The sequence below is a fragment of the Buteo buteo genome, chromosome 22, assembly GCF_964188355.1.
Source record: "Buteo buteo chromosome 22, bButBut1.hap1.1, whole genome shotgun sequence".
Taxonomy (NCBI): domain Eukaryota; kingdom Metazoa; phylum Chordata; class Aves; order Accipitriformes; family Accipitridae; genus Buteo; species Buteo buteo.
In genome coordinates, this window is record NC_134192.1 from 14,339,840 (window position 1) to 14,363,088 (window position 23,249).

Genomic DNA, 23,249 nt, shown 5'->3' on the forward strand with positions numbered 1-23,249 from the left:
AGAACAGGCTAAAGATGGACATAGCAGCTTGGCAGCTGACAGGACCTAGCGCCCAAGTTATCTTGAGAGGCATTTCTGTCCTGCCTCTGCAAGCTGCAGAGGAATGGGTGCTGCAGGATGGCTCCGCACCTGGGGTGGGCAGAGGACCTCGCAGCGCCTGCCATCCCACCAGTGTCCGGCATGGAGGTATCACTGCCATCCTGGTGCTCGTGCTCGCTCAGAGCAACCTGCGACTCCTCTTGACCAACTGCTCTCAGCTTCTTTAGCTTTTATAGAAGCAGCTGAAAGTTTCCTGAAAAAGAAGGGAAGAGACTTCCCAGAGTTCCAGGGCAAAACCTGTGCTGATCTCCCCCAGCCCCAAAAGGAACGACCATCTGCTGACAGAGGCACCAGCAGACCAAAGCAGTGCATGTGGCCAAGACATCCTTTGATGCAGGGTCTCATGCAACCCAGGGATGAAATCTGTCCCCTGGAATATCATTGTTGTCACAGAAGAAGAATACAAAACGTTACGTTGGCCACCTGTACCCAGGAGGGGTTTGCTCGCTCTCCCTGCTCACATTCTGGGACCCAAGGGTTTTCCTCTATAAACGGGAAACCCTCCTGAGATCAAAGGTTTTACTTAGTTCCTACAAGCATCTAAAAAAATATTATTTCCTTTTTGTTGTTCCTGTTTGCAGACACAGCTGTTTCCCGGGTGCTGCCCTGACCTGCTGGAGCACACAGGAACTGGAGAGCGTTTCTGCTCAGGAACCAGGTACGACATAAGCCTTTGGCACTATCAGACAGCACAAAGGGCAGATCCTGTCTGCTCTGGAGGGGAACCCACAGGGTCCACTGTGGCTGATGTAACCCCATCCCTGTCCCACGGTGTGTTTAGCCTGGTTAATCCCCCTACAATAGCCTACAGGATCTCCTGACACCCCAAGAGGATCTCCAAAGTCCAGAGTTAGGACAAACCCTTTCCAAAATTCTGGAGCTCACCAGGGAGATGACTCCAGACTCATTTCACACTGCCCTACTGCTCTACCTCCAGCTTAGTTCTGCCATCCCCACCTTTGGACACCTAGGCCAGCAGCAACATCAGGCTTTTCTTTGTCATCTTGTTAGCAAGGAAGATGGCCCTGCTGGAGGGGAGGACACTTATCACCATCAGGCCTCCTTATACCTGGGTAGCCCGTGTATAAACCCACATCCAACCAAAAAGCTAGGAAGGAAATGTGAGGGCACCGGGGAACCATCAGCACGAGCCACGTGGCTTCAAGCTGATACCTCCCTCAAAGGACTGCAGTGCCTCAGGACACAATAAATGACCCAACAGTCCCAAAGGTGAGTAAAAAAACACTGCTGGCATCCAGAGCCTCTGCTCAGGCAAGAGGGATCACTTGGGACCCAGGAGGCCAGGCAGAGCCCTCTGACAGGGGAATTTGCGGTCCCCGGGGTCTGAGCAGAGCTATAGTGTTTCAGATCTCCTTGTCCTTTCCATGAGCTGTCAGCAAGGCTGCAGCTGTTGCCATCTCCATGCCAGTGAGAATCTGGAGCTCAGGTTACCTCGCACGCCTCGGAGGAAACACCAAGAGGATGCTGTGGCTGACCCACACACTGAGGCTCATCGCAGAGGGACCAGCAGGTAGCTGCGGGGACTGCAGTTGAGCAGAGCCTCCTCAGCACCTGAGGAGCAGCAGCACTGCTCTGCCCTCACTCCTCTGCTGCACTGCTGCAAATGTCTGCATGGAACAAGGTGGCTCAAAAGACAAAACCTACCGGGAACACAGCACAGTGACATACTGCAAATTGGAGTGTCCACAGCTCCCGGCCCAAGGGGAGGCTCCCCAGGGAGGACAAGGTGAGGGGGTGCAGCCTGGAAGACAGACACGAGACATTCACCATAAACCAGTGATGAGCTCCAGGGGAACTGCTCAGTCAGCCACCAGCAGATTCAAGGCCCTGCTAGAACTGGTGCTTTAAAAATTAGGAAAAAGAGGAGATGAGGTTCAGGTGATGGCAAAAAGCATGCTGTACTGCACATCCATCACACAGTGTCTAGTTTGAAGCTGTGGCTTCTGGCAGTTGCATTTGGGCCACAGGGTTGTGTTGCTGAGTCCAGCCCTCCTCCAGGGCAGAGCTCCAAGTAAAGCAGAAGTCACCACATGAGCCAGCCAAGCAGGGACAGTCATGACCTACACCTTTGAAACAGCTTGCAAGGAATGGGCCAGCTGAGAATTAAAAATAAAGCCTGTTTGGTTTATGTGCACTTAACTTGATATATAATAGAAAAAAAGGAGGTAGAAAAAAAGGACCAAATTATTCTCAAACCCAACTTAACGTGTTTGCCCTTGGAACAATCAGGGTCAGTGAAAAACAGCCCCCCAGAGTCCTGGGGAGAACATGCTGGATGCCTGTGGGGAGAGAAACCCAGCTCACCCCTGACCCTTCGGTCACCCAGGATGCTCTGAGGAGCCCAGGGCAGCCAGAAGGGAGTGCATTTCTAAAGCATGGAGTAGCTCCTGCACACAAAAGACTTGTCAGGAGAAGGAAAATCCCTGTCATAACATATTACTGCTGTGTATGCCACACAAAGCCAGTAGGCAGAATTCATGTTTTAATTACTTGGGAAATAAAATCTTCCCCACAAGAGTATGTACTGAGCAATTCTACAGCAGAAGTTCTGGCCAGCTGCTCTTCTGACAGCACTGCTCAGGGGTTACATACCGGCTGTTGCCCAAGAGGTCTGCACTGATTGTACTCAACAGCTCAGAGAACAGGTTTGAAAAAGACAAGAAAACCATCAGAAATGGGGATGTGGGCAATCTTCATCTCTCCATTCAAGAACACTGCCCTCCCGCTGCTTGGGTTATTACAGGGCTATTGCCCCAACACTCTGGTCTTACTGAACAATTACACCTTCAGACTGGAATCAGCTGCTCAGCTGATGGGGATTTTCTCCCTGTAGTTCAGGCAGTGTCTTGCTCCCAGAGATAATTTTGTCTCCTTGGAGCTGAGCTGCTGAAAAACTGCATGCAATATTCCTCCTCAAAAAGTATACTTCGGTCCCCAACAAGTAATCAGTCCAAAAAGAAGAGACTTCAGTCTACTCCTAAGACTCAGTTTTTTTGTCATTAGCTGGCATCCATGATAAAAACCTGCTGCTCGAAATAGCCCAAACTGATCGGGAGTGTGGGGTTTTTACAGGTTTTCCTTTTGAGGGTCCTGTTCCCTTAAAGCACAGTCACTATGAGCTCAGGTAGAGCAGTGGCCAGACCGTAGTGAGATAGTATCCCAAAGGTAGTGTTGTGCCTGGCTGAGCTCCCTGCTTTCTTCCTCTCCTTCTGGATACCTCTGGCACTCAGGTGACTCAACAGTTAGACAAGCAGGTACCTGAGCCATGACCAAGACAGAAGAGGGAACGATGGCTCCTTTCAGCAAGGCTACAGGCAATCACATCTTCCTTCTTTCAGCTCCCAAACATAGCTCACTGGAGAAGTAGTTTAGCATATTCCACCACTTGTAGCTTTCTATGATAAATGACAGCTTCCAGACAGATGCGCTGTGCTAGGAAAAAAAGGGTATTTTTGTCTTCTGCTTTGATGTGACAAACTTACCCATGTACCGGTTGGATTTTTCAGATTTATCTTTGATTCTTGCAAATGCATCACTATTGTTTAAGGGGAAGCTGCATAAAGCACAAGTTGTAACTTCTGATGCCCACAAATGACAGGTGTTTAAAGCTAAGAGCAACGTGATCTGAACCAGATGGCTCATCAGTCCTTGGTCTGATATGAACTGATACTGCATAAGTGCATTTTAAACAAGCTTATGAGATATGACAGCGAAAGGCAAGGGTGTCTCTTCATCATAGTCAAAATAATTCATCAGTCTGCAACTACGTAATAGCCCAGTGATCTGGAAAAGCATGCAGAGGAAAGCATTCCCTTCTGCACACTGGCCAAACCTCAGCACATCACAACAGTGCTTGTGCACAGTCCAGCCTCTGGAGCTGCACTCGCTACCTTATCCAAGCAGTGCAAGCCCTGACAGCAAAACCCAAAATGCTTCAGCAGACTCCAGCACCTGGAAGTGCTCTGCAGTGAGGCAGCCTTGCTTGCTCCTGTGGCCAGCCTTAAATGCTTCTGCACTACAAGCAGTGCCTGGTGCTATTGCCTCCTGCTGCCTGCCTCTGAAAACCTTAGTAATGGTTTGCTTTACAATTTCCTTACTAGAACTTCAGCCACGTTTTCAGTTTCCTCCTTTAAAGCAAATGAGAATAGTTAGCTCTAGCATTCACACCAGAGTACAGTTTAAGTTTTCTTCCTTTGCTGATGCTCAATCTTCAATTTTCACCTTGTACCGGTCTTGTTAGATGGACTTTGAGCAGTGCTAAATCCCTCCTTTCCCATGATTTTACACACCCTGTTACTATATCCCTTTTCTCACAGGGAAGGGCATTAACCAGACCTGTCCTTATCTTACACTTCAATAGGACTGAGGTGGCAGCAGCAGAGCACTGCTGAACATTTGAGCTCTGGTGTCTCCCTAAGGCAGTGACTTCTTTTTTGACTGCTCACTAACAAGCAAGCCAGCTGAGCAATGGGCAGTAGAATGAGAGATGATACAGACACCTGGGTGCAACTTCACAGTTTCTTCTCCTAATATCTCACACTTCAGAATTAAACAATGTACTTACCAAACACCCATGGCATTAGTGAATGTCTGCCAGCCATGTTCCAGACACAAGCTACAAGAACAGATGCATCCTCTCCACAGGGCAACAGAAAAGTTAGTCAGTGTTCTCTCCAACTTATTTGAGATTTGCAATATTTAGCTATCCTAGCAAATGTGCCACATGAAAAAGATCACCAAACTCTTCATACTGTACATACAGGTAAGTCACAATCCCCCTGATAATCACTATATCACCTCAGCAAGTCAGCTACTAGTGCTGATGCTTTCAAATGTGGAAAACAAAGCAAAAGAAACAAGAGCATCAGCTGCAGTCTCTCTTTGATACAGCTTCTTATCAATCATTCTATTCCAGTCTAATTATAACCCATCAAATGACAGGGGTAAACCAATAAAACCTCCAGAGTGATCTTTCCCTACTTACAGAGTACCTACAGGACCAAATCCTAATTTTTTAAGGTTATTGCCTTGGTAGCATTAGGCATCTGAAAATGTTTTCACCTTTCCCATTATTTCACAAGTCTGTAAGGCAGCTCCTTTTGCTCTTCGGCTGCAAGTCTTTCTCCCTCTTTCCTACCTAAATTTCTTTCTAAGCTTCCCCCTCTGCTCCCCCCACCCCAGTTTCAACTCAAGAGCTTCAGTGCAAGAAAACTCACAGCAGGCTCCTGTCCCTACAGATTCCCTCATGTGTTACACATAAAGCATTACTATTGCCACTGACAGTTACGAGTCCTCCACTTCCGGCCCCAGCAGAGGCGTTCAGAGCTCTGCAGGAAGGTCTGCATCCCAGCCAGAGGCAACTGCAACACAGGGCAGACACAGACAACTTTGTACTATGCAGGTGAGACACGAATTGATGAACAAGTCTTGTGTCTTGCTCTTCTGCAACCACAACATAGACACATCTTAGGTGCATCATTATGTCCTTTACTGTATTCTAAATGCTGAAGTTGGAGGTCTCATTCCAACACACAAATAAAACTCATTATGTGACAAGGAGAACTGTTAGAAAATTCTCAGGGGTTGAACACCCTCTATAAAGCAATGCAAGAGCAACTTTTGCACCATAATATGAAGCTTGATTTACTTCAATCTGTATGTACATATTTTTATTCAAAAAACAGAAGAGACAACACACTGTTGTGGTTTAACCCAGGCAGCAACAAAGCACCATGAGGCTGCTCCCTCACTCCTACCCCCCTGTGGGATGGGAAGGAGAAAATATAATTAAAAGCTCCTGGATTGAGATAAGGACAGGGAGGGATCACTCACCAATTATGGTCACAGGCAAAAATAGGCAATTTCATGTATTACCAATAAAATCAAAGTAGGATAAAGAGAAATAAAAACTAAATCTTAAAATACCTCCCCCCCCCATCCTTCCCGGCTCAACGCCACTCCTGATTTTCTCTCCCTCCTCCCCCCAGCAGTGCAGGGGGACAGGGAATGGGGTTGGGGACAGTTCATCACACATTGTCTCTGCTGCTCCTTCCTCCTCAGGGGAAGGACTCCTTACTCTTCCCCTGCTCCAGTGTGGGGTCCCTCCCATGGGAGACAGTCCTCCATGACTCTCCAATGTGAGTCCTTTCTGCGGGCTGCAGTCCTTCAGTCACAGGCTGCTCCAGCACAGGCTTTCCCATGGACTCACGGCCATATTTGGTCAGGGGCATCCCCCTGCTCCAGCCTGGGGTCCTCCCCGGGCTGCAGGCGGGCATCTGCTCCCCCGCTCACCTCCATGGGCTGGGGAGGGGTGGACACCGGCTGCAGGGGCATCTCCTCCAGCACACCACCTCCCCTCCCTCTTCACTGACCTTGCTGTCTGCATAGGGATTTCTCCCACCTTCCACTCCCCTCTCTGCTGCAGGTTTCCCTTCTTAAATATGCTCTCCTAGAGGCACTATGACCACCACTGATGGGCTCAGCCTTGGCCAGCAGCAGGTCTGACTCGGAGCCGGGGAAGCTTCTAGCAGCTTCCCGCAGGAGCCACCCCTGCAGCCCCTCCCCTGCTACACAAATCCAATACACACACCAGATAAAAAAGGCTTAAAATCCACTTTAATAATGCATTCCTGTAACATTCCTCAGACAAACTCAAACTTGTTAGTGGGACAATTACAGCTTGTGTTCAAACAGTTTACACTAAATGAAAAATCTTGTAGTACTTCTACACAAAAGACAGGCAAGGTTAAGATTATACAAACATTTGTTTCAGTTAGATCTTCAGCATGAGATACAGTATCTTTGTCCAATAGATTGTACTTTAACTACCAGTAAAAATAAACAGCAATACAACACGTTATCAAAAAATCCATCCAAACAAGAGCCTCCCAGCCATTCAGGCTGCACATGACGGTCAACTACTTCAAAGAAACAGATGGTCCAGATAAAAAGAATAACTACAAGTTAGGAGAAAAAAAAAAAGAAAAAAAAGAAATAAACGAACATAAAATCTCCCCCAATTCACTACATGACGGATCATTTGGAACTATATAAATTTACAGAATCATGGGAGCTGCAAAGTACCCAGATGCTGCCCTAGTTCTCCAGAGACTTCCCTGTGCTCTTAAGCAAGGTACACTACACTACAAAAATGCCAAGACATACTGCAATTTTATCTAGTTAAGTCTCAGGACTCCGGCTGCAAACAGGAAACCTGGAATGGTCAAGGCATTAGGGTCCTTGACAGATTTTACTGTTACTGAACAACCATGGCAGCCTCCCAGAATCCATTTTTCACATTGAAATTATAGGAATGCACCACATGAAATTTTCTAAAACCTTTACCAGTCAGACTGCACTCCCCTTGTCCTAGAGTGGCTTTACCAAAACAGGCCCTAGTTAACTATTTTTAATATTCCCCCCCCCCCCCCCCCCCAAGTTGAACCCTGTATGGCCTGCCAAGATTCCTTTCCTCTTTGGGGCATGTGCAGGGGGTAGCTTAATCCTGTTAGTATCTGCGACGCTTGTTAGGGCCAAAGTCACCCCCTGGATTTCCTCTGTTGAAGGCAGGTGGGTTCCCTCCCATCGCTCCGAGGCCTTCCATTGCACCACCCTGGCCAAAGCGATCTGCAGGCGGTGGTGGAGTCTTGTAATGAGGACAAATGCAGAAGAGGCAAGGAAGAAAAACAAGGAACAACAAAGGGCAGTTATAAGCCACTTGAGTTGATTCAAATTCTACCAGGATTCCACAATTCCAGCTGACCTCGCTACAAACCTTCACCCCACCAAAAATATCCCCAAGTGCCAAAACTGGACTGACAGGACCATTGCAGGACCCAGTCTCTTTCCCCACTCACTTGTATTGAAGCATACTGGAATACAGTTTGCACCATCTCAGACTAGTGCGCTGCTGGGGAGCATGTGAGTAATGCAGTCCGGGAAAGGAGAAGGTCACATTTCCACCATATTCCTTCACCCAAACTGAATACAAATGAGGAGCAGCATACTGATACTACAGCACTATCACAATCCAGGTGTACACAATACTCCAATTCCAAAATAAGTCTGCAATACTAGTCTTGTGCCCTGATTGTATCCTGTTATTTCCATTCCTTTGGATCTCCCCTTTCCCAGCTGAGTTAGTGCTATTGCACAGCCTCTTCCTTCCAGCAGGGAGAAAATGATCAAAAGATAATTCAGATTAGAAGGTACCTCGGGATGTCTCTAGTCTAACCTCCTGCTCAAAGTGGAGTCAACTATGTAGTCCGACTAGGTTAGTCACACCTTTATCCAGTTGGGTCTTGTAAACATCCAAGGGTGAAGACTGTACAACCTCTCTGGGCAACCTCCTCCACTGCTAGAATGTCCTCAGGGTGGACATGGTACTTCCTTTGGGGAAGGTACTGGAGGCAACCATTGCCTCTTCCTTCCCCCCAGACAGGGGCTAAGTGACTACATAGAGCAGAGCTGCTTTACACCAGGCTCCTGGGTTCCATTTATTCTTTGTCCACAGGTTTACAGCATTGATACATATATACACAATGTAATGTGATACATATATGCACATCATAATTGGTATTAGTACTGTAGATGACTCCATGATATTGCCTGGTTCTACAGAACACAGACCCAAACTTCAGTAAAATTGTCAATGTGGAGGTCCCAGGGACTCTCAACACTCACTTCGCTGGCAGTGCAGGGGAGGCACTAGCAGTAACAGAACACTGCTACCTTTTTCCCTTCCCTACACATGAAAAATTCTAAGTAATCATCAACTTTTCTGGTAGGACAGGGAAGAACACTGCAATCGCTCCAAGCAGCTGAAACAAACATGCAAAGTAACTGCTCCCTACATGAATAAAAAGCTGGAATACATGGGCCCAGTAACTCTTAAAACAAAACACGTGGGCAGGATAAATAATTTCCAAAAAGACTATACTTATTTCTGGCCATTAGGGAAACAGCTTATTGCTTTTTGGTCTAAACAGTATCATTTCATCATATTGATCTGAACTCAGCTCCCCTTTCCATTCCTCTCCATCTTCTTCATCCCTTAATTTCCTCGTGTAGTACGCATTCCCTTAACCTCAGCTGCTCCACTGTCCCTACCACTTAGGTAAAAAGCTTATAGCCAAATAAAACTGTTCTTTATGACAAAAAGACGTCTGTGCTGTAGCAGTCACATTAGATCAAGAAGTCTAAGTAGGAAGATTTGCAGGAAAATTGTTTATTAGACCAATTGATATAAACTGCAAAAGGAAGATGAACTTTCAGGACAAACTTGACTATGACTGCTGCTGTTTCTGCTGCTGACTGGAAGTGCTAACACTGTGAGAGGATCGATCCTCTGTACAACAGAGAGGAATGACAGATGCCACAGAAGCCATGGTCTATTGTAAAGTTCTGCAGTAAATTTTAAAACTAAATTAAATGTAAAAATTTTAAAAAGGCAAATAAATAAGCATAACATCCATGGATTCTTTGCTCTTTACCTCCCAAACAAATTAGCCAAACTCATTTTAGCATACTCATTTTAGCCTATTAGCATAGGAGATAATGGTTTTTAAAACCAGTGATGGACAGAACATTCCTGAAAGCTTGGCTTTATGTCTGCAAGAATCTACTATCGAAACACTCTCATTCAACAAAGTGCTTCCCATTACACCATTTAAAAAATAACCATATATTATTGCCAAGATCTTTCTAACAAACGTTTTAACACTAGCTATCTTTGAAGTAAAGGAAGTAGTTATTAGACTTGGCTCAATCTCCTGAAAATTATCAAGTAGCATCAAGGCAAGATTAACTTCTAAAGATTTCAGCAGGAGTTAAGCAACAGGTCTAGGTAGACAAACAAGCTTCAAGTTTAGCAGCATAGTGCGTAACAATGGAAACAACATAATCTGCATTTAAAACGTGCACAAAAAGCACATGGAGATACATTACCATTCCCATGGCTCCATCAGGTATCATAGCTCCAGGACCAGTTGCGGGAGGTGCAGCAGCTGGGACATTGGTACCACCCATAGCTCCTCTATTGTTCATGCCAATGGTACCTGGAAAAGAAAACTGAAGACTAGTCCTGGCAGACACAGTGACTGGGGTCTACTCATCAGCCCAGAGCCACAAAACACTCCCTGCAGTGTTATATTCAGGGACAGAGACTTAGTCTATTAACTGTCTTTGCACTATTAGGTCAAGACAAACTGATCTTGCATTCCAGTATTACTGGAAAATACAGCAGGCTCTAAGACTCACCACCTTCATTTCCCACTAAGCCCCCATTGCCTTTTCACTTGCTCTTGTATGTGTGGCCTGAAAATCTAAATCATGTAGTCACAATATGGAAATACAATAATCAAGACTGTTTCCTGGGCTCAAGGTCTAGCACTACATGTCGTACTAGTTTCTGTATCAGTACAAACTTCTGAAACACTATGGATCTGACAGCAACTTCAACCAAATCTTTTGCTTACTGAACCAAGTCTTTCACAAATGTACAGTACTGCCTCATACCCAAATTTTGTTATGCTTCCTGTCACATGAACACTTCCTGTCACTGAACTGGGAGAAGATTACTATGACTGAGTTTCTAAATAAGAAGCCAATAAAATAAGGCTACTCAAAAAATGTACAGATTTTGTAAAAGAGGAAAGGAGCACGCATAGGAACAAAGATGGCCACAGAATACTCTTACCTCCCATGCCCATCTGTCCCATTCGCATGTCTGGTGGCTCCCTCTGGAAAAGAGACAATCATTTCAAATGACAAAAATTCAGGCTTTTAAAAAATTTAATTATACAAATTCAATGAGTTCTAGGTTTTTACTACTGAAAACTGTGTAGAAAAGTCATTCCTGGGGTAAATTTCATAAGATCTGAGCTACCTGCACATGATAACTGCTGAACAAACAGGTCTTATTTAAAATATCTCATTCCAAAAGACTGTTTTTCACAATCATAGTAAAACAACCAGCAGCAAAGCTGCACGTGCAGATTTTACTGAACAGCAGCATAAAGAGATATCCTATATCTGGATGGAAAGATCTACTGAGCAGCAGTAACACATTAGATAGAATTAGTTTTCCTACTTCCTCAGCATAGCTAAGAAACCTTTCCTGTTGAAAGGAATGCAAGCTTACATGAAGACGCAGCACTGGGTCACTTGCGTTAAAATAACAGTTAGTGAGTTCAATTTCTCTTTTATTAACTGAGCATAGGGGACACACCACAGATCATCTCACTGCAAAGCTAGGACCACCTCCTCACTTCAGTGAGGGTACTACTTTTTCCACAGTGGGAACTGAAGAACAGATTTCACTTCATCTGTAGTCTCAGTACTGCAATTTATCATGTGAAGTCACTATTACCACCTTGATATCACTACAGCTGCCTCCACAATAGAAAGTTGCTGGGACTGGAAATGAATTGTAAGACAGTTCTTTATAGAACTAGAGATACTGCTATTAAAAGGCAGGTTACTACAGATTTTACAAGAAAATATTTGACCAACTGACTTTCAAGTACAAGCAACTACCATGCCTGCAGCAGTGCCTCAAGCTGTGATCATTTCATCTAAGCATGACTAAGACAGACTGCAGGCTAGAGATATAGCTGGGCATATGACCATAATGGGGTTCTGCAGCAATACTTCAGGACAGTACATGTTTGTTACTGTTAGAATAAAATTAATTAGCATATATTCTTCTGAACAGCAAGACAGCTAGTGAGGGTTACAGGGTCCTACTGTGCCACTGTGAACAGCAGTGGGACAGTAAATGGGTATTTATATTTTCCAGACGAATTTGTTTAAGATTGGAGGCAGTCAATAACTTAGGGCAGAATGCACTAAAGATGTAGAGTCCTTCAACCAAGAAGTTAAGCATTCACAGAAAGCCTCGTGCTGTGGAAAAGCAAAAATCTAATGTCAGTGTCCAGATGTAATGGGAAGGTAGAAGCATTCATACCGCATCAGCAAAATTTCCTTTAAAGCCTTCCTGCTGGCGTCTCATCATCTCTTCTTGCTGCCTTCTCATTTCCTCCTCACGGCGCCTACGTTCTTCCTCTTGCCTGCAAAAAAGGTCCAAGGATGCTCAGCACAACATACACCAACCATTCGCATCACCGTGTTGCAGTGCTGCCTAATGGGTCTTGTTTGGAAACCTACAACTTTAAGAACATTACTTTGCTGAGGCTGTAAAACATTAGGTACCTGCTCATGACGAAAACAGAAACACATATGCACACCAAGACATTTCCCAACACTGTCAATTTTAAGGAGTTCATTATAAAAGCCAATATGAGCACACCCATGTGTGTGTCTCCTGAGGAGCAGCTGAGGGAACTGGGTTTGTTTAGTCTGGAGAAAAGGAGTCTGAGGGGAAACCTTATCGCTCTCTACAACTACCTGAAAGAAGGTTGTAGCGAGATGGGTGTCAGTCTCTTTTCCCAAGTAGCAAGCGATAGGACGAGAAGAAACAACCTCAAGTTGTGCCAGGTTTAGATTGGGTATTACAAAAAAATTCTTCACTGAAAAGGTTATCAAGCATCGGAACAGGCTGCCCAGGGAAGTGGTTGAGTCACCATCCCTGGAGGTATTTAAAAGACATGTAGCTGTGGCACTTAGGGACATGGTTTAGCAGTGGACTTTGCAGTGCTAGGTTCATGGTTGGACTTGATGATCTTAAAGGTCTTTTCCAACCTAAATGTTTCTATGTACACAGCAGCTCCCAAACACATGCTGACTACATGCAATATAATGCATACAAGCCAGACAGTTCTCAAGCCTCTTCTATTACAAAAGTAGTCTGGAGATCTTCCTGGAGCTTCTCAAAATGAACCTGAGACAAGGAAGAGCTGGAACAGAGAGACAAATCTCTGAGACTAAGTTACCCCTCAAACGAAAAGACAGATGCTAGAATGGGGTTTCACAACCTGCAGCACTGAAGCCACTGAATCACTGCACATATACTGATTTTTCTATCTGCCTTGGTCAAGGAGCTAAACTGAGACACAGAACTGTAAAAAAACAAATACTAATCAGTGGAAGAAACTCCTAACTCTTCCATCTTAAACCAACTGTACACTCTCCTTATGAACAAAAAGGCCCAAAGTAACAGCCACACTTTAGGTAGTAATTAAATTGTCACACTGAACAATTAGGTGCACTGAAGAAGCGTTTCACTCCATATTATTATGAATTTACAGCATTTCATAACCTGTCGCCCTACCTGAGTTCCAACTGTTTACGTTTTTGTACTTCTTGGTTATGCAATTCCTCCATTCTCCTCAGCTCTTCCTGGCGTCTCATTAAATCTGTAAAAGATGACAGTAAAAACCCAATCAAACTCACCTCCCATGCCACCTCTTCTCAATTCCTGAACTAGAACCATAACACACAAGACAATAAGGTAACAGAGCCTCCAGCAATATAGTAACATCTCTCCATTCATTTGCTGCTACCATGCTTGGTTACAAGTTGAGCAGCTACACCGTGGCTCACCTTCAGTGGGCTCTAGCCAGTCTACTGAGCTACCCACTCCTGGATGTTGCAAGGTCACGTTCTAATACTCTATTTATCTTTGATTGGTACCTTGCCGCATGAGCATAACTTGGTGCTCATGGCGAGCTGCTTCCATTTCCATTTCCAGCTTCTCTCGAGCTTCCTTGATGTTGCGGTCTACTTGTTCCTGCTGCTGCTTCTCCATTTCTATTAGAGCCTTCCAACGCATGGCATATTCATACTCAAAGCTGCCAGGCTGTGCAAATCGAGGAGGCTGCTCACGCTCCCTGTCAAACGAAGAAGAGCTACTAAATGCTTCAACAGAGCAAGTCCTCCAAGAAAAATAATTTGTGTGTTAAATGCAATGGCAGATCCTTTTAACAGAAATGCATTTCTTAGTGCAACAAATAAGGAACCACTTTGTCTTCTACTTCCTCACAAATAGCTATTCCTGAGATACCAGTTTGTCTGCTCCCCAGGAATCATCTTATTGAAAGGAGAAACTTAGGCAGAATTCTCCTGCAGGATTAATTATATATGGAAACTGTGTCTGTCCTCCTCCATAACAAGCAATGACACTACTTTCGTAAGACACCAAAAGATTCTGGGTAAAGACATTTAGAAAACTCTTGAAAGAAACAGCCTTTGCTCCTGCTGCACATCTTATGGACAAATCCACTCCAGAAACAAACACTGCCCAAACGTGTGTGTTTATTTCACTAATCTCTGCAGTTCCTGCACCTGGAGCACATGACTGTTCCTAATGCAGCCTCCCAGCTCCTGAAGCTCTCATCTTCCTTACTTGAAAAATTCATGAGCTCACATGGTTTATGAATTCCCACTGCTCAGATCACATGATACCTACTTACACTGGGAAGCCTTCAAAGACCATGGCCTTATACCTGGATAGCTCTACAATCTCCTAATGCTATTCACATCATTCCTTAAATTTTCACTGTGGGTTCAAATCTGTTTCCTCTACAGACTTTCCATAATACTTGGAGCAAGTAACTTAAGTCTTTGCTTCAGGTTCTCATCTGAGAAAGGGGATCTCATATTATGTCAAATTGACACAATTTTTTATTCCAACAACTGAAATGGATTTATGAAGAATATGTGGAGGGTGCCAGTCTAATCCAGCAGTGTGGATCCAAAACCACTGCGTTCTTTCAGCTAACCATGGCAAGAAAAAGTGTATGCAATTCTCTTTCCAGAGTTGGGTCACGTTTACAGAAAAAAGGAGGACCTTTAGCAGCACTTGTGAGCCACCCTCCTAAGACTGAGGCACTAGTCAATGTCCTAGTCCACAGGTAGTCTCATCTCCTGTCACATGGCAGGCACATACTTGTGATATTGCTGATTTTTGATGACTAGTTTCTCTGGTAGTCCCTCTTCATCATCATACTGATCCATGGGCTCCACAGTAACAGGCCGAGGGAATCTGTAAAGAAAAGATGAGGTGCTCTCAAGAAAATTCAAGAATGAGGTTGCAGTGTAGGAAAGCATGTGTACTGTGTCTGGACTTATAAAATACTGCTTTTAGCACTGCTCAAAGAAATTCAGAACAGCTGGGGATCTCAACCAAAGTGAAGCCAGAAATCACTTTGAACACTTTTTTTCTTTCTAGAAAAGGAGCTGAACTGTTTATCAAAATCCTGGTTGAATCCAAACGAAAATTGTACTGAAAGAAGAATGCTCACAGCTACTGGTTCAAATTAACAGCTTAACTGAAACCTGACATCCTCCAGTAGGATCTACTGAAACCTGATATCCTCCAGTAGGATCTACTCAGCATGAAGTCTTGTAGTCCCTAGAATGTTGGTTTTCTCCCCTTCCTCCCTTGCTACATGGCCAACTATGGGCTGCACACATCCTTGTGTGCCTTTTCATAGCTGCCTAAAACAAAGAGTAACTACACTGATCCTCACTGGAGGTTGCTGGCTGTACCCTTCAGTCATATTCTCCTGGTGAGATGACCACGTGCCATTATTGCCAAGAAGCAGTGCTCTGTAAGTGCCTGTTGGGCCCTCTGTGAATTTCTCCCCCAAGAAATCCACTGGTGCGCTTCACAACACAGACACTACACGTATGTACTTCTGTCCTCCTGGTTTCTGTGTGCAGAAGAAAGTATTTAACAGAAGTGTCCCCAGCCTCTCAATTAGCTCCCCACTACAGCACTGACACTAGTCATCCTCACCACAAAGCAGCACCACACCTTCTCATTAGCTCCTCAACCCCATTTGCCAGAGCTGGGGAAATGGAAGACAAACGATCATGCTATGCCAAGTGGCAAGTGGTACCCAGACACCAGCAGGAAGGCAGGATATGAGAGGCTAAAATCTCTCTCCTCAGCTGAAGATCCGTAACATAGCTTTTCACTTCAAGGTGACATATTCCATTATTAATGGTCGTACTTTCCAACCAGTTTATCTAGCTGTTACTGTCGCGAACTAGGACAAACTAGAGCAAACTTAACCAAAACCAAACCATAACTAGAAATAAGCAACATACTGGTTTGCTGTCCTGGATATCAGAATCTAATACATTGATAGCTACAAAAGGATTGAATGCTACCCTCAGGTGCTCTCAGTTATACACTGGTAGTGATTAGTTTTGCATGATCACTTTAAAAAAAATTTGTTTTCATGGTTCTTTCAGGATATAGACTTCTGAATCAGCAAAAGCTCCCTAACAGCAATACTCCTGCAAAGCACTACACACTATGCTGGTTATCCCCAAAGTCTCAGGGGAAAAAAAAGGTATTAAAAAAAAACCACAAAACACCTGCTTTTTGAAACTGAACATGCTTGTGTATGGCTGTGCCATATGCAGGTCTCCAAGAAAGAGAGAAGTGAGAAGCTCAAAGCTTATAAAATTACTTTAGAAATTAGCAATATAGCCCCAATTTCAGGAAGTGTTCTATTCACAAACTCTAGATGCATACATACAAAACATCCAGTAATTTTTATTTCCAAGAGCTCAAAACCAGCTCCCTCTTAATAAAGCAACAATCCATGCTCTGTGGAACACATCTAGAATTAGTCATTTACTTGAGCTAGTTCACATTTTGTTGCCTTATGACATTCAAGCACAAGGAAAACAGTTTATTATGGTGAAAACTCTAAATAATCCAATCTATCTGACCAGCTTCTCCGATAGATCCCATGCCCACAGTGGTGGATCAGCATTCCACCCCAGCAGTGCATGCTGCTGAGTAGAATCCCATCCAAAGACTCGCCTCTGAAGCGACCCAGAGCACACAATTAACACACTTGAGCTTTGTTTCCAACGGATGATATGGATGGTCTCTGAAATAGCTCCTGTTTCTTAAAGGCTGCTTTATTTGCCCTAAGAAGGCTTTATCAAGAAAGAGTTTATTGGGAAGTTTTATGCACTTAACCCAGTAGCAGCTTCCCAGAAGAAAGTTTTCAGACCTGAGTTTCAGCACAGACTCACTCTTGTTGGAACAAAGCTAAGTAAAGTTCTCCCCCGGCAAATCACCTACCACCTCCTGCCCCATATCTCATCTGTCCCGCTCTGGTGTTAAGAAACATTGCTCACAAGCCAATGCCACCCAACAACCTGCATACATGTCAGTATAGCACCTCTCACCCTCCACACTTACGTAGTTAGCAGGAAAGACCCATCACTACATCTATCCAGGGCTTTCCTAGCAGCAGGCTTCCCTGAGAACTCCACAATGCCTTTCCCAGAGGATCGTCCTCTGTCATCCACAATAACCACAGCCCTTTCCACCTGGCCAAACACTGAGAAGGCTTCCTCCAGGAGCTCATTGGACACAAACTGAGGCAGGTTCCTGACTGTCAGCGATGCGCTGTGGCATGCAAAACGCACTCTTAGCTGCTTCCCACGTAGAGGCATGTTGTCTAGTTCCACCTTTGCAATCTCTGCCAGAGTGCGAGTTTCCTGAAGATAAAAAAAGTTATCATTAAAACTCCCAGTGCAATACAGAATCAGCCAGTCACAGTCACAACAGTCGTGAGCCTATTTCCACTGAACGAGTACTTCACAGAGAGGAATAATCCTCCCCTAGCATGGTAAAAAGTGTCCTAACGAACAGTAGCTGTTCTCTATTATCACTGACTCTAGCCGAATAGGCATGTACAGAGTTTGGGAGGGAAAAAAAAAGTATCAGACATAAGCTTAATCCAACAGCCAGTGCAAACTAAGCAAACAATTAAATGATCATTATCTATCAGACATAATTATATTAAGGCTACAAAGCATGCCTCTCTTTTTTTTTTTTAATAAATACATTAAAAAAAAGACCAAGATTCAACTATTAACGAAGTCTGATAATGGTAAAAGGAAATGCCGATTGTGTAAGAATCCATGAAAGACATCCTATACTAGTTTCACACCTTTCCACTCACTTAAGTCGCTACTAAGCAGCTATACTACAACAAAGCACCCCAGACTTTGGTGTGGGAACCTCATGCTCCATCCACTCACCTTGAGGCTTTCAGAAAGGTAGTATATGAGCCAATAAAGTCTGAGAACCATTACTCTATATTGGTAGCTACCTCCCTCCTAGTCACGCTTCAACATGATCATCTAGAGATCCCCTACCTCAAGAACATTCATCATGCCAGTAATACTGCAATACAACCTATGTTAATAGAAATTCCATGTTCACACCCTTCCAGAAAATGGAAATCCATCTTGTCTATAATAGCATTATGTTCATGTTTTCCTTCTGTTTTCTATCAGCTAACTTCAGAATAACTTTATCAGATATCTTATAAATCTTGCCACAAGCTGCCTGAATTCACATTCCTTCTCATAACAAGCTCTAGACAAACCACTTGTAGAAGCTGATCCCATATTCCAGGTTACTAAAATCAACAGCAGGCTTATTAGCAAGATATCTGAACATCTACTACTTTCAATTAGCAATTCTCCTCCAATGTCAGTCATCGCCACAAAAACACCCCAAAGGTAGCAAGTCACTCACCAGCCTGATAAAGCCAAAGCCTTTGTCCTTGTGTATGAAGACTTCACCTGCCTTGCCATACTTCTCAAATAACTTTCTCATCTCTTCCTCTGTAATATCTGGGGGCAGATTCCCCACAAACAGGCGGCTTCTTTGGGTGAAGGTCTTTTCACCAGGTTTCCGGAAATTCTTCAGGTCAATAGTCAGGCCTTCATCTGAGGGGAATAAGGTACACAGCTGCTCTACAGTTGGGGGGATAAATTCTATTAGGTTTCATCACAGTGAACACAAGAGACATAGGATAACATAGGTAACACCACCCATTCACTTCAGTCTCAAACCTCTCCAGCCATCTCTACAGCAACAACAGGATTTTATTTCAGAATGGCCCCCTATTCTTTTTAAAGAAAACACATGCTTGGACCTTAGTGCTCATTAACATGAATCTAGAACTGAAGAAAAGAAGAACACGGTAGCTTGAAATAACACGAGAGATTTCACTCAGTTTTAGAAATCTGGCCAAGATGACTGGCCTGCTACAAAATCACCTGTAGTCACAATAGAGGATTTTGCTACTACAACCTGAACTATTATAGAAAAGCCACAGCTTGGCCAGCAATCGGATTTTTACTCAAAAAAAACCCCAACAACCCCAGATGTCTAGAAGAATATGCAAACAAGAGGATATTTTGCCCAGACAGATAAGATTTGAGATAGCTGTCATTCTACGAGACAGGATTTGGGTTCTCAAGTCTTGGGTTCCAAGCTGGAGAGAAGACTGGAATGGTGAAAACAGTGGGGGAAAAAAAACCCAAACCACCCAAAAAAACAGCCATATAGGTGAGACCTCAGAAAAATTACAAAGTTCATTACAAAAACCTATACTCAGTAAGTAATGCTATACCTAACACTTAAGAAACAGGACAGATTACAGGAACATTCTCAAATCCCCACATGTATATACAATCTTTAACTCTTAATTCAGCAAAAGTCCAGCACAATTCTGGAAGCTCTACTATATGCCAGACAAAGGGATGTCTTCATCATAGCTTTACTTTCCTGTGTCCCATTTTCTTAAACATCTACAGAACTTCCCCACACAGGAGAGCAAATCATAGAAAGCAATTCCTTTGCTTTGCAGAGGACACACCTCATGGCCACACATATGAAATAAACTATGAACAGGAGTGGCTTGATTCAGGCTACAAAGCATGGCACTAACCAGGAAAGGCTATCCATGCAAAGACAATGCATACAAGACATGGAAGGACAACTCTTTTGTAATAAGCACACCTTCGTAGCCAACACTAAAAAAAGTAAGACTGATGGTATATCTATAGAAGAGTAGTGAGAGTAAGTTATCTACTTCACACAGCAAGGGTACTTAAGTGTTTTGTTTTGTGAACTTCTTCACACCATTATCAGAAATATTTGGGGATCAATGCAAGGCCTGTGAATACACTAGGAGGGATTTACAGCAGAGTTATACCATGATCATTGTTCTGCCTTAAGTAGATCCACTCAAAGGAATCTGAGATATAGTCACTCACTATAAGCTGATCCCTGTGAGAATACCACAATACAGTTGTTTTGTATTGTTTCCAACCTAAATGGAAATGGACTGGTCTGCCACCCTTGTCTATTCTCTTCTATGAGCTGATAAGGAGCCTGTTTAACTGGGCCATCTAATAAGAATACAAAGTTATTTTTCTACTAGCCCAGTATCTCTGCATGTGTGTGTATACAGTTAAACCTGCAACTCTGACAAAAAAACTACAGAACAATCACGCAAAGTGCACATGTGGCTTCTATACACTTTTGTTTTGAACAAAGTGTCCCAAACTTAAAAAAAAAAAAACAACTAATATAACTAAAGCACTTCTCCAAAAATGCTAACGACAATGCCTTGCCACCATACTTCTAAACTATCAAGTTAGATCAATTAAGGTCCTAGAAACCATTAATGCATATTGTCTCAGCTCACAAGCACCCCTTCTGTATTCCAAGTAACAGAGCTATAGTCCACACCAATTAGGAACAAACCCAGAAACGCACTAGATTAGAGTAACAACCATCATCAATGTCAGCTGGTACTTGAATGCTGAAATATTATTAAGTAAAGCTGGGCATCTCCTGGTCCCTCCCATGTAAAAATTTAGGCTTAACGGATGACTGCAAATTGCTGTAACAACGTTCTTACTACAACTGTATCCTTACAGATAGCAAATTTATTTCGCTAGTACTTAAGAAAACCTGTGTTGAGAAGCCAGCCATCTGTTATGACTGGGAAAAAAAGGAAACAGAGCCAAGGGAAAACAGGCCATCTCATACTTGCAAGGTTTATAAAAACACTGTTAAAGATTCAGAGATTTCCGAACGCTTTAAAAGTGAGCTTTACTTGAGACAAAGAACGTACCTCTACGTCACTACCCAGTTTCAGGAACACGAGAAAGTTACTAACAAATCCCAGCCAAATCTACAGGAGCCGCATGCATCTTTGAGCAGATTGAGCAAAAAAAAACCCCAAAACAACCCAGCTGCAATTCAAACTACTGTCTCCAACAATGGAAAAACCTGATTACTGAAGGCAAACCTCGAATGCAAGTCTCGGTTTGCTTAAGGACTTGAGTTTTTATTGTTTTAAACTGAAAGAGCGGGTTCAGTTTGTTTCCACCAAGACCTGTTGCACCCGTGGGGGCTGGCAGCTAACCGGGACCCGAAGTTACCCTCTGCAGCGAGGGCCGACGCTCAACGCCTACCCAAAGCGGGGCCGGGCGGTCCCCCGCGGCGGGCCCGGGACTCACTCTGGCTGTTGGCCTGCTGCCCGTTGGCGGGGATGGACGGCGGCGGATGCTGCTGGTGCTGGTGCTGTTTCCGCGGAGTGTGGTTCTGCTTCTCCATGTTGAAACTCTTGTTACCCTGCATCTTCCCCACCTAGATACAGACACGCCCGGTCGGCCGCGGCCCGGAGCTCGACCCCGGCTCCAGCCCGCGGCCCCCAGCCCCGGCCCCGCCTCACGGGGGCCCGCCAGCCCGCCAAAGCGGCCGCGTGTGGCGGCGGGGCGGAGCGCGCAGGCCGCGGCGGGCCCCGGCAGGGCCCTAGCTGCGGTGGCTGGCCGGGAGCGCCCGCCCCGCGGCGGAGCGGAGCCGAGCCGCGGTCCTGCCACCGCCACGGCCTCACCTGGTGGCGGACACCGGCGCCGAAACGGATCGCGGCCTCCTCACCCCGCAGCAGCCCGGAGAGGAGCGCGCGCGCGGCCGGAACTCGCGCAGCCTAACCAGGCACCCACCAGCCGCGCTCCCATTGGCCTCCCGGCCTCCAGCGCCGCGCCACCACTGGTCATGCTCGCCGCCACTCACATGCCGGCCGCGGCGGGGCGGGACTAGCCACCCCAGCAGCCCTCCGCGCGCAGCCCATTGGCTGCGCGGCGGCGGCGGCAGCAGTTCTCCGCGCGCGCGGCCCATCATCGCCGCGGGCATAAGGCTTGGGTGAGACGCGAGCGAGGGACAAAGGAGCCTAACGAGCCGCCGGAGCGTAGCGCGCAGGCGCACTAAGGGGGGGGGGCGACAACACCCGCGCAGGCGCGGCGGGGGACGCTCGCTTTAAAGAGACAGCGGCGGGTGCTGAGTGTGCCGCGCGCTCATCCCGCTCTTCTCGGGCGCTGCCCCCTTATCTCCCCCCCGCGTGCCCGGGCCAGTGGCGGGAGCAGCGTGAGCCGCGGCCTCTCCACTCCTGCTCTGCTCGTTCGTTACGGCCAGTAAGTACTGGGGCCCGGGCAGAGCCGGGAGAGCCGGCGCGTCGCCTGGGTCTCTTCAGGGTGTCGCGGGCGGGTGCCAGCCCCGTGCCCGCTCCCTTCCCGGTCCAGCCGCGGGCGCTCTCTTACCTCGTCCTCCGGACCCCGTTCCCGCCGCCCCGCCAGCCCTCACCGTCGGGCTGATGCTGCCCCGCTGCGGGAGGGCAGCCGGCTCGGCAAGGAGGAACCCGACCGGCGGGAGCGGGGAGGGTCCTTCCGTGCCCTGCCCCCGGCGGCTGCGGAGTGCCAGGAAGGGTCCGCCCGCGCGCCCCGTCTTGGGGTCTCGGGCGCGGCGGGAGCGTGGTCGTTACCTGCCTCCGGCGGACTTGATCTCACCGCCTTTTAATAAAGCTTCACGTTTCCCTCCGTGTCCCGTCGCACGTCACCGGGAGGGCTGCCGCGCGCCCCTGGCCAGCCCGCTCCCCGGCCGCGGGAGCCCCGTGGTGGCTCACAGCCCTCCCGGAGCGGGGAGCAGCCGGCGGTGCGGCCGGTTCTCCGCAACTCCGCCGTCGCCTCCTGAGACCGTAAACCTGCCTTTCCGTCCCCGGAGCGCGGGAGGTCGCCGCGGCGTCCCCGCCCGGCCACAGCGCTGCGCTCTCTGGTGTACCCCCGGGGCCCAGCGCGCGCTGAGCCCCCTGCACCCTCCCGTCTTCCCCACAGAGAGACAAAAAAGCAGGCGGGGGGGCAGGTGGAGGAGCCCCGCAGGGGAGTGGGGCGGGCGAGGGGGAATGGTGCCGCTCTGGGATGGAGGGGGCCCGTGACCCGCTGGGAGTGAAGCTCCCGGGGCGGGGGGTGGGGCACGGCTGGGCCCACGGCTGGATGGATGGGTGGGGGAGGGCTCCCCGTTAGAGGGGGTGCCGCGGGGGGGGGAGGGGAGCACG

General features: G+C 46.4%; 1 protein-coding gene across 14 annotated transcripts; it reads right to left on the reverse strand.

Annotated features, from left to right (window-relative positions):
- Positions 1–142: 142 nt before the first annotated feature.
- On the reverse strand, positions 143–22,917 carry NONO (non-POU domain containing octamer binding). Of its 14 annotated transcripts, XR_012653945.1 has the most exons (13): positions 21,756–22,648; positions 21,334–21,508; positions 18,596–18,816; positions 17,246–17,547; positions 14,966–15,061; positions 13,711–13,907; positions 13,349–13,433; positions 12,086–12,188; positions 10,817–10,859; positions 10,066–10,175; positions 3,379–3,552; positions 1,765–1,861; positions 155–292 (listed from the first exon to the last, which is right to left on the reverse strand). XR_012653945.1 is itself a non-coding variant. In XM_075053874.1 (12 exons), exons 2-12 carry the CDS (start codon positions 21,497–21,499, stop codon positions 270–272), a joined length of 1,443 nt encoding a protein of 480 aa, XP_074909975.1. In that variant the 5' UTR covers positions 21,500–21,508; positions 21,756–22,648; the 3' UTR covers positions 143–269. The 14 variants fall into 14 exon arrangements, 13 of the variants coding, with proteins under 13 accessions (XP_074909975.1, XP_074909966.1, XP_074909965.1 ...); XM_075053874.1 differs by lacking the exon at positions 3,379–3,552 and having other exon boundaries at positions 143–292; XM_075053865.1 differs by lacking the exons at positions 155–292; positions 3,379–3,552; positions 21,756–22,648 and adding an exon at positions 22,903–22,917 and having other exon boundaries at positions 1,501–1,861.
- Between the last annotated feature and the right edge of the window lie 332 nt (positions 22,918–23,249).

Bases quoted from the DNA above. Each gene is read 5' to 3' on its own strand.
- NONO (XM_075053865.1), bottom strand. From the start codon at position 21,499: ATGCAGGGTAACAAGAGTTTCAACATGGAGAAGCAGAACCACACTCCG. The intron at 13,434-13,710 runs GTACCAATCAAA...CATCTTTTACAG, and splicing joins AGTTATGCTCATGCGGCAAG to ATTTAATGAGACGCCAGGAA. The intron at 10,860-12,085 runs GTATGAATGCTT...TCTCTTTTCCAG, and splicing joins AAGGAAATTTTGCTGATGCG to AGGGAGCCACCAGACATGCG.